We start from the raw sequence: 11,285 nt of genomic DNA on the forward strand, positions 1-11,285 counted from the left end.
ATATGCAGCAGGGACTAGAAAATGGGGGCTATGAAAGAAGGGACAATTGTTAATATATAGTACAAAGAACAGAACAGAAGGAGCTGGAAGGGACCTTGGAGATCTTCTAGTCCAACCCCTTGCTTAGGCAAGAAACCCTACACCACTTCAGACAAATGGTTGTCCAATCTCTTCTTAAAAACTTCCAGTGTTGGAGCATTCACAATTTCTGGAGGCAAGTTGTTCCACAGATTAATTGTTCTACTGCCAGGAAATGTCTAAATTGCTTCTCTCCTTGATTAATTTCCACCGATTGCTTCTTGTTCTACCCTCAGGTGCTTTGGAGAATAGCTTGACTCCCTCTTCTTTGTGGCAGCCCTTGAGACAGAACATTGCTATCATGCCTCCCCTAGTCCTTCTTTTCATTAAACTAGACATACCCAGTTCCTGTGTTAAGTTGGGTGAATGAGGACGCAGCAAGCCAGGCAGTGAGTGACAACAGCTCTTTATTGTAGGGTGAGAACCCAGCAACTGACCAGGGGAAACAGCTCCCTTTATCTTGCAGCTGTGGTGGTCAGTCAATCAGCTGATGGTCAGTTAATTCAAACTGCCCGCCCAAAATCTACATACATAACACTCTTCCCCTCCCAGAAGTCACTTTTGGTGAACATTAGCATACAAAGTCTCTCAGGTGACTAGGGCGTGTCCGCACCCTAGTTGACCTGCGCAGTTCAATCGGAGGTGTGGCATCGAGCAGGTCGGAGGAACTCCCTGTTTCTCCCTGCTCTGCCAATGGAACCTCCAAGAATTCGTTGTGGGCGGCGACTTCTGCGGCTGGTCAATCTTCCGCTGTGGGGCGGCGCTGGATCTTGGGGCCGACAGCTAAGCCCTCCGCTAGACTCAGGTTTGAGTTAGTTCAGGAGTTCTGTTGGTAGCTAGGGAGCGGTTCATCGAATTCTTCTTCTGTGTCGGCGGCCCAACGCTTTTGTAGCTGGTCAATGTGTCGGTGCCAAATCCTCCCATCTCCCTTGTCTACCCTATATGACTTGGGGCCTGTTATCTCTGTGATTGTCCCAGTTTCCCAGAGGGGCCCGTTCCCGTAATTCCTAGCAAAGACGGGCATCCCTATTGTGAACTCTCTCAGCCTTCTTTCTGCCCCTCTGAAATTGTCAGGGGAATAACTGGGGTGTAGCCTGTCTAGGACTCCTCGGAACTTCCTCCCCATCAGAAGTTCCGCCGGGCTCCTGCCTGTGGGGGTGCATGGTGTGGCGTGTTGGGCCATTAAGAATTTATCCGCTCCTGCCAGTCCCTGGGGCCTAGGCGTGAGATGGCTTCCTTAGCCGTTCTCACAAATCTCTCCGCCAATCCATTACTAGCCGGATGAAACGGGGCGGAGAGGACGTGTCTGATCCCCAACTCTGCTAGATACCCCTCAAACTGCGTGGCCATGAACTGGGGCCCGTTATCTGAGACTAAAGTGTCCAGTAGGCCATGGATGGCGAACAACTGCCTTAGTTCCCTAATGACGGCGTTGGTGGTAGTGGTTTTCATGAGTCTGATCTCCAACCACTTCGAGAAAGCATCCACTACGACCATAAATACCTGCCGATGGAATGGGCCAGCGAAGTCTATGTGGATCCTGGACCAGGGACCGTGGGGCCATTCCCATTCCCTGACCGGTGCTGTGGGGAGGTCTGGTCTGGACTCTTGGCAGGGTCGGCACTTCCCCACCCTCAGTGATGTCTTTATCTATTAGGGACCACCATACGTAACTCCTAGCTAACCCCTTCATCCTTACAATCCCGTGATGCCCCTCATGCAACAGCTTTAAAACTTTCTCCCTTAGGCACAAGGGAACAATAACCCAATCGCCCCACAAAAGACAATCCCCTTGCATTGTCAGCTCGCCCTTTTTGTTCGCGAAATGTTTGAATTCTCCGCCCTCAGGCTTTTCCAGCCACCCCCTCGTGATTCAACTTGTGACTTTCCTAATCACGTGGTCTCTGGTTGAAGCTCTCGCTACCTCTGCTGAAGTGATGGGCCCCGAGTCCAAGACGTCAATCAGCAGGACTGGAACTCCAGGCATGGGGTCCTCTATCCTGTCCGGTAACAGGCAATGGCTGAGGGTATCGGCATTGCCCATGCTCACCCCTGGTCGATGTACCAGGCGATAGAAGTATGCTGCCAGAAAGATGGCCCAGCGTGTCATCCTGGGAGATAGGGCTGCCGGGGTGGGTCAGTCCCCTGCGATGAGACCCAGAAGGGGGCGGTGATCTGTGATGAGTTCGAAGTCTCTGCCGAACAGGTACTCGTGGAACTTCTTGACTCCTGAGACAGCTGCCAGGGCCTCTTTGTCAAGTTGACTGTAGTTCTGTTCGGCGCTTGAAAGAGTCCGGGAGTAGTAGGCGATGGGTGCCTCTAGACCGTTTGGTAGTCTATGGCTCAGGACGGCCCCCACGCCGAAAGGGAACGCATCACAGACTTGCACTAAGGGAAGCATAGAATTGTATTGAATTAGGAAACACTCGGCCAACAGAGTTTCTTTACAGCCGCAAACGCTGTAGCTTCAGCCTTCCCCCAAACCCATTTGGACTTTTTGGCCAACAGTCTGTGTAAGGGCTCTGCTACTGTTGCCTTGTCCTTTAGAAAAATTGCATAAAAGTTCAATAGTCCCAGGAACACTTGTAGTTCTGCCTTATCTTTGGGGGTGGGGGCCTCTCGGATCGCCCTAATCTTGCTTTCGGTGGGGTGTATGCCGGCTCCGTCTACCCGGTACCCCAGGAACTCCATGGAAGGGACTGCAATCATACACTTGTTGCCTTTGACCCTGAGTCCTGCACTCCTGAACTTTCCTAGGACTTGTCTCAGCCTCTCCCCTAGCTGCTGTTCGTCTCCTGCGGTGACTAGCACATCATCGAAATACGGGACCACCCCGGGGATCCCCTGTAGCAGTCGCTCCATGGTGCTCTGGAATAATCCTGGAGCTATGCTGACTCCAAACTGGAGTCTGGTACATTTGAAGGCACCTTTATGCATTACTATAGTTTGTGCCTCTGTGGTAGCGCCATCTACCGGCAGCTGCTGGTAAGCCTGCGCAAGATCGAGTTTAGCGAAAATCTTGCCTGGGCCTAGGGAGTACAGAAGGTGATGCACGATCGGACCCGGATAGGCGCTCTGCTGTAGGGCCTTGTTGATTGTACACTTATAGTCAGCGCAGATGCGCACAGACCCGTCCGGTTTAATGGGGGTCACAATTGGGGTCTCCCACTGAGCATGATCGACTGGCACTAACACCCCTTGCTTTATCAATTTGTCCAATTCCACGTCGATCTTGGGCTTCAGGGCGAAAGGTACCCTCCTTGGTTTCAGCCTGATGGGGGCAATGTTGGGGTCGAGGTTAAATGAGATAGGGGTCCCCACATACTTGCCGAGCCACTCGTCGAACACGTCCTGGAACTCCTGCATCAGGTCGTCGTTCAGGGTGCCTCGCACGTTGCGGATTCCGGTGAATCCCATGCCCAGGGCTCTGAACCAGTCCATGCCCAGGAGGGTTGGGAGTTTTCCGCTGATGAGGGGAAGCTGATGAGGGGAAGCTTCTCCCGGAATTCCCCGTACTCCACCTGGAACACGCCGATTCCTTCCACGGGGATGCGGTTCCCCTGGTAATCGCGCAGTCCCAGCCGCTGGTGCCGTAGTTGCCGTATCTGGATGCTGGGGACGGCCTCCTTTAGCTTGTCCCAGGACATGATGGTAATTGGAGATCCGGTGTTGATCTCCATTACGCACTCCTGCCGCTCGATACCAACCATCGTGTAGGTCTTTTCCCCGGGGGATGTGCAGGTCCGGCTGATTCGGATGGTGCAGGCCTCGAGATCCTCAGATTTCGCACTTCTCCTGTAGCCGCCCTTCGAATTGGTTCTCATCCGCTGCGCCGTCTCTGATTGGCTCACGTTGCTCTGTGGCTTGTAATGGGGGTTCTGCTTGGCTCTGCAGACTCTGGCGATGTGCCCCTTCCGCTCGCATTGCTGGCAAATGGCGTCTCGGAACTTGCAGGTCTGGCGTGGATGGGGTCCCCCCACAACTCACACAGGCATCTCGTTGACCTCGCCTGTTCTGCCAGTATTGTTCTGTCTGGTAGACTTCCCCATCTGACTCTCCCTCGCTCTCCGTTCCCACGGTTTCCTGGTGAACCGGGGTTGACTTCTGTGCCGTTCTGCTCTGCGTCGTCCCCTGTAGTCTCTCAGCTGCCTTGGATGAGGATTCTTGAGCCCTCGCCTCATCCAGTGCGATGTGTAGCATGAGATTTGTCTTTGAGAGCAACCTCCTCTGCACACGAATATCTCTCACTCCGCAGATTAGTTGCTCTAGCAGCATCTCATCGAGGTCTCTGTACTCGCATTGGTTTGCAGCCTTACGCAGGGCAGTGACGTACTCGCTGATCGATTCTCCCTCCTGCTGCAGCCGTTGTCGGAAGTCAAACCGTTGGACGTACTTCGATGGTGTTGGGGCATAGTGGTCCTTCAGCAGTGACTGAAGCGTCTGCCACGAGATGGTGTGGACTGAGTTCGGTTCCGACAGGGCCTTGGCCATATTGAACACCTTCGCTCCACAATGGCTCAGGAACAGGGCTTTCTTCCGTACATCAGGCAGCCCCTGCTGGTCGCTGGCCACCAGGAAGCATTCGAAGCGGGACATGTAGGATCCCCACTTCTCTTCCGCAGGGTTGAAAGGCGCTGGCGGCACGTAGATTCTCCAAGTGCTCCGCTCGCTCGTCTGGCTGGATTTGGGTTTGCAGCTCTCTTGTCGGCTCGTGACTTCAGCTCTGTCTGTGGCTTCTGGCCTCAATATCCCACCCTCATCGCCAATGTTAAGTTGGATGAATGAGGACGCAGCAAGCCAGGCAGTGAGTGACAACAGCTCTTTATTGTAGGGTGAGAACCCAGTGACTGACCAGGGGAAACAGCTCCCTTTATATACCGTGCAGCTGTGGTGGTCAGCCAATCAGCTGACAGTCAGTTAATTCAAACTGCCCGCCCAAAATCTACATACATAACATCCTGCAACTCTTCTTTATATATTTTAGCCTCCAGGGCCCTAATCATCTTTGTTTCTCTTCTCTGCTCTCTTTCTAGAGTCTCAACATCTTTTTTTACATCGTGGCAACCAAAACTAGATGCTTTCAAGTGTGGCCTTACCAAGACATTATAGAGTGGCATTAACACTTCACATGACCTTTTTTAAAATTTATTTATAAAACAACACAATATAACAAACAGAAAACACATAATATATAGTCCCTTATTACAACTATTTCATAGCGGTAGTCTTCTAATATTTACATTTTCTCCCATTTTCCCTTATAATATTTATATCCTTATTGTCCCATTATCCCTTATTACTCTATAATTTCTATCACTCATAATATTGATTTTATACACTTTATACATTAACTTACAAACACTTTACACTTATGATTTCTCCCCTTTTGTTATTGTTATTGTCATTGTTATTGTTTCTAATCTCCAGCCAGTTGTACCATTTCTTCCATATTGCATAGTATTCTGTATCTTACTTTAATTTCCTTTCTTAATTTGTCCATCTAAGCAGAATCTAAAATTTTCTTTATCAGATCTTCCTCTATTGGTGTATTTTTTTCCCCCAATTTTGTGCATATATTATTATTCTGGCCGTTATTATATGTAAGATTAAGTATTTTATTTGTTTGGTATGATTTCTAATGAATATTCCTAACAAGAATATCTCTGGTTTCCAATCAATCAGTTTATCTGTTATTTTTTCCAACTACTTCTTGATTTTGGCCCAATGCTTTTTGCAGCCGGACATGTCCACCAAAGATGATAATATGTTCTGTAAATCTTGTTACATTTCCAGCATATTGGTGAGCTGTTTGGGAACATTTTAGCAAGCCTTGCTGGTGGGAGGTGCCATCTCTAAAACATCTTCAACTGGTTCTCTGAATGCCGCAGACATAGTTAATTTTGCATTTACTTGCCACATTTTTCCCCATCTCTACCGTTCTATATTATAATTAAAACTTTTTGCCCATTTAATTGTTTGCTTAACTACCTCGTCTTCCATCTTGTACTGCAATAAAAATTTATATATATTCCTAATTAATTTCTCCACTGTCCCTTGTATAATTTGGTCCAGGTCAGGCTGATCATTTTGTATTTCATATAATTTTATGTCTTTTTTATATTTAGGTTGAATTTGTGTATATGTCCACCAATCAATTTCCCTACCTAAATCCTGTTCCAATTCCTGTTTTGTTTTCAAATTTCGTTGTTCTTTTAGTACATCCCTATACCTAATTATCTTATCCATCTCGATTAAATTTGGGTGCTTTATTTAAAGGATCAAAAAAGAATTTCCCTAATTTTATTGGGATAACCTGAAACAAAATAGTATTTTTGGCAGTATATTCATGTTGATTGTAGCGATCCACCCCAAAATGAGATCTCTAAGTTTTTCCAATTTTCTAGGTCTTTTTTTATCTTCTGTAGAATTTTATCGTAATTGTCCTCCTTGATTGAGGAACATTTAGCTGTAGCCAAATTCCTAAATATTTGATCTTCTTGGTTGTCTGTATTTTTATACTTGGGGGGTGGGGGTGGGGGGGAAAACACTTCACATGTTCTTGATTCTATCCCTCTGTTTATGCAGCCTAGAACTGCATTGGATTTTTTGGTGACTGCAATACACTGTTGGCTCATATTTAAATGATTGTCTACTACAGGCCTGTTAAACTGGTGGCTGGCAGGCGGATGTGTCACACAGAGGCAAAAAAAGTTGCAATACATCACGTGACAGGATCAAGTTGGACACTCGTGGTCTACAAGGACTCCACGATGCCTCTCACAGTTACTATTTCTAAACTTATTATAAATGTATTTCTAAAATACATTTTAAAAAAATAAAAAAAAAATAGAATATTCCACCAAAGCACATGGCTGACTAATTATCAGGCTAACTTTATTACGGGGGCACCCTACACTGCCATTTTTAATGAAGATCTAGTAAGAATTTCGGACTTTTCTTCTGAGGAAATGGAGAATTCCTCTGATTAGGGACTGGTGGCCTCTGGCCTGGCCCAATGGACCATCTCCTCTGGCATTGGATTGTCTTTTAGTTTGCTCAATTTTGTTAGATATGTGGTGTTAGTAAGTTTTTGGGGTCTCATTTTTCTATTAGGAAATATTTTGTTGGGTATTCTGCTATTTCCTTTGGATTCGTTTTAATGTTTCTTCTTTGTATAATGAAATTCAATCAATGTTTATTGTTGCTCTGCACTTAACTCTTAATCATGACATAAATTATTATTTTTATCCTCATATTGATACGTGTTGTCCACCTTTTTTACCTTCTGGGGATTTTCTTGTATGCATCACACATCTCCAATACCACACCCCAAAAAGGAAAAATTGCAGAATTGGAATAAAAAGAAAAAGCACTCTTGGCAATGAACTCTGTGGTACCAAGCCAACCACAAGTGTCTTTCAATATTTTAAAATTTAGAAACTTTCAACATGTTTAAATTTGAAACTAACTGGCAGAAAGGGGCAACTCGCCTCTGCCAACTCCTTGAGGACAACCTGACATGACTAATTTACTGCAGGGACAACTTGCTGTGGGAGCCACAGAGAAGTAGCCACAGCCACCCAAATACCTGCCGGCCAGCTGGTGCTCAGTGCAAGTTGGCGAGAGCAATGGCAGGGCAGTTCCCAGAGCACCCTTTGCCCTGCCCAGCACTTGTGATATAACAATGATGATGACACCGGGCAAAAGGGGTCAGGGGCAGCCAATGTGTCAGGATTCCAAGTAACACCGCCAATGAAAGAAACTCCAAGGCTTGAGTTTCTTCAAAGTTACATTTTATTAGGGATGTCATAATGGCACATTGGGGAAAAACCGAATCTGAAAGTTTCCAGGTTTTCCCCACCCAAAGAAAAGTTAAAGTCCCGGCCCAACACCCACAAGTCCATCACATGGTCCAATCAAACACTGTCCCAACTGGAGATGCCTCCCAGGTCCAGCCTTCCAGGTGGAGGCTGGTGGCCTCCACCTGGAAGACGGCCAGAAACGGGGCTGTGGAGGCTGAAAAAGCAATGCAGAGGCAGATAATGCAATTGGTGGCAATATGCTCTGGCGATTCCCACAGCCTTGAACAAGTCTGAAATGGAGCATTCAGAGGCTGAAAATGTAAGGCACAGAGGCCAAAAATGCAAGGCACGGAGGCGGTGATGGTCTGTAGCAATCCCTGCAGCCTGGAAGAGCTGATTGAGGGTATTCCGGGGGGTCGATCCACCCACCAATCAGCTGTTCATGCTGAATCAGGCTGCAATAATGTGCTGAAGCTGACCTGGCTGTTCGCTATTTGCTGCAAGGAAGCTGGCCAGATGAATACCGATGGATGCTGGTAGGCAGAGGCAGATTTTTTTCCCCTCCCCAAAATTAAGGTGCATCTTATATTCCGGAGTGCCTTATACACCGAAAAACACAGTATTTCTCTTCTCCTCCTTTGCTTTCTCATTATATGAGGAGTCACAATCTCTAACTGTAGCCTGAGTGCTCTTATCCTGAAAAAAAGGTGGCTTGGGAATTCTGGGGCTGAAAATATTGAGGACACCCAGGGAGAAGACAGGGCCTCTGCATATGGCATTTCTATCATTTATTATGATAAAATTGGGAAGGACACTCCTAAGAAGATGTTTGCAGATTTCTACAATTTTTGCAAAAATAAAATGTCCAGCAACTTCTGCTGCTAATGGCCAGTCCTTATCAAATTAACATGTTCCACTTTTTTCTTTCCTCCTTCCCATCTAATACCATGACCTATTTGATGACAAAAAATCAGGCAAATTCTTTGTACTCAAAAAGTCAATTTCTCAGTTGAACTTACAATGGGACATTTGAAATGAAATTCAAGCCTTCTCTACACTCATCACTTTGGGCCCCAGGTGCATTTTCTTGTGTGCGATAAGGTTGGAAGGTCCTGAAGCACCATGCACACTCAGAGCATTTAAATGGTTTCTCCCCTATTTGTATAAGCTTATGATTTAGAAGGCTATCCTTAGTACTGAAATCTTTGCACAGTCTGGACACTCATATGGTTAATCTCCTATGTGAGTCCTCTGGTGACTCACCAGTCGACAATTCCAAAGGAAACTTTTCCCACAATCTGGACACTTATATGGTTTTTCCCCAGAGTGATGGTTCACCAGGTCATAATTCTGACTGAAACTTTTCCCACAATCAGGACATTCAAAGGGTTTCTCTCCTGTGTGAGTCCTCTGGTGTTTCACCAGGTTGGAATTCTGACTGAAACTTTTCCCACAGAAAGAACATTCAAAAGGTTTCTCTCCTGTGTGAGTCCTCTGGTGTATCACCAGATTGGAATTATTACTAAAGCTTTTCCCACAGATAGGACATTCACAGGGCTTCTCTCCTGTGTGAGTCCTCTGGTGTATTACCAGGCTGGAATAATGACTGTACCGTTTCCCACAGTCAGGACATTCAAAGGGTTTCTCTCCTGTGTGAGTCCTCTGGTGTGTCACCAGATTGGAATTATTACTAAAGCTTTTCCCACAGATAGGACATTCAAAGGGTTTCTCTCCCGTGTGAGTCCTCTGGTGTATTACCAGGCTAGAATAATGACTGTAACATTTCCCACAGTCAGGACATTCGAAGGGTTTCTCTCCTGTGTGAGTCCTCTGGTGTGTCACCAGGCTGGAATTATTACTAAAACCTTTCCCACAGTCAGGACATTCAAAGGGTTTCTCTCCCGTGTGAGTCCTCTGGTGTGTTACCAGGCTGGAATTCTGAATGTAACGTTTCCCACAGTCAGGACATACAAAGGGTTTCTCTCCCGTGTGAGTCCTCTGGTGTGTCACCAGGTAGGAATTTTTACTGAAACCTTTTCCACAATCAGGACATTCAAAGGGTTTTTCTCCTATGTGAGTCCTCTGGTGTGTCACCAGGCTGGAATTTTCAATGAAACCTTTCCCACAGTCAGGACATTCAAAAAGTTTCTCTTCTGTGTGAATCCTCTGGTGTTTCACCAGGCCGGAATTCTGACTGTAACGTTTCCCACATTCAGGACATTCAAAGGGTTTCTCTCCCGTGTGACTCCTCTGGTGTGTCACCAGGCCGGAATTCTGACTGAAACCTTTCCCACAGTCAGGACATTCAAAGGGTTTCTCTCCTGTGTGAGTCCTCTGATGTGACACCAGGTGGGAATTCGTAATGAAACTTTTCCCACAGTCAGGACATTCAAAGGGTTTCTCTCCTGTGTGAGTCCTCTGGTGTGTCACCAGGTGGGAATTTGTAATGAAAGTTTTCCCACAGTCAGAACATTCAAAGGGTTTCTCTCCTGTGTGAGTCCTCTGGTGTATCACCAGGTAGGAATTCTTACTGAAACCTTTCCCACAGAAAGGACATTCAAACAGTTTCTCTCCTGTGTGAGTCCTCTGGTGTATCAGCAAATCAGAATTATAATTAAAGCTTTTCCCACAGAAAGGACATTCAAAGGGTTTCTCTCCTGTGTGAGTCCTCTGGTGCCTTACCAGGCTGGAATTCTGAATGTAACGTTTCCCACAGTCAGGACATTCAAAGGGTTTCTCTCCTGTGTGAGTCCTCTGGTGTATTACCAGGTTGGAATTATTACTAAAACGTTTCCCACAGTCAGGACATTCAAAGGGTTTCTCTCCTGTGTGAGTCCTCTGGTGTGTCACCAGGCTGGAATTATTACTAAAACGTTTCCCACAGTCAGGACATTCAAAGGGTTTTTCTCCTGTGTGAGTCCTCTGGTGTATTATGAAGTGGGAATTTCTATTGAAACATTTCCCACAATCAGGACATTCAAAGGGTTTCTCTCCTGTGTGCATGGTCTTGTGTCTCGTGAGTTGGGAATTTCTAATGAAACTTTTCCTGCAACCTCGACACTCACAGGGTTTCTCTGTGGAGTTAATCCACTGATGTATCACCAAGCTGGAAGTTCAACCAACATTTTCCAACAATCAGGACATTCAAAGCATTTCCCTCCTATGTGAGTCTTCTGGTGTATACCAGGCTGGAATTGCGACTTTTCCATAATCAGGACATTTAAAGTGTTTCTCTTCTGTGTGAGTTCTCTGGTGTCTCATGAGATGCAAATCTCTAATGAAGCTTTTCTCACCATCTAGACACTCATACAGTGTCTCCCTGGAGTCAATCCACTGATGGATCACCTGGCTGGAATTCTTACAATGCCTTGTTTAGTGGGGCTGTCATTGAAGCCGGTTTCTTCC

At 46.4% G+C, this 11,285-nt stretch overlaps 1 protein-coding gene and 1 pseudogene across 1 annotated transcript; both read right to left on the bottom strand.

Moving 5' to 3' along the window:
• Positions 1 to 468: 468 nt before the first annotated feature.
• LOC148115765 (uncharacterized) lies at positions 469 to 5,749 on the bottom strand. Its single transcript, XM_087884159.1, has 2 exons — positions 3,404 to 5,749; positions 469 to 2,466 (listed from the first exon to the last, which is right to left on the bottom strand). The coding sequence occupies exon 1, from the start codon at positions 4,672 to 4,674 to the stop codon at positions 3,856 to 3,858; it is 819 nt and encodes a 272-aa protein (XP_087740285.1). The 5' UTR covers positions 4,675 to 5,749; the 3' UTR covers positions 469 to 2,466; positions 3,404 to 3,855.
• Positions 5,750 to 9,831: 4,082 nt separating this feature from the next.
• On the bottom strand, positions 9,832 to 10,994 carry LOC132710042 (uncharacterized; annotated as a pseudogene).
• Between the last annotated feature and the right edge of the window lie 291 nt (positions 10,995 to 11,285).

This window comes from Pantherophis guttatus, chromosome 2, assembly GCF_059756535.1.
Source record: "Pantherophis guttatus breed Tessera chromosome 2, ASM5975653v1, whole genome shotgun sequence".
In the NCBI taxonomy this organism is placed as follows: domain Eukaryota; kingdom Metazoa; phylum Chordata; class Lepidosauria; order Squamata; family Colubridae; genus Pantherophis; species Pantherophis guttatus.

What these genes read in the sequence shown, in the direction of transcription:
- LOC148115765 (XM_087884159.1), bottom strand. Translation starts at nt 4,674, where the DNA reads ATGTCCCGCTTCGAATGCTTCCTGGTGGCCAGCGACCAGCAGGGGCTG.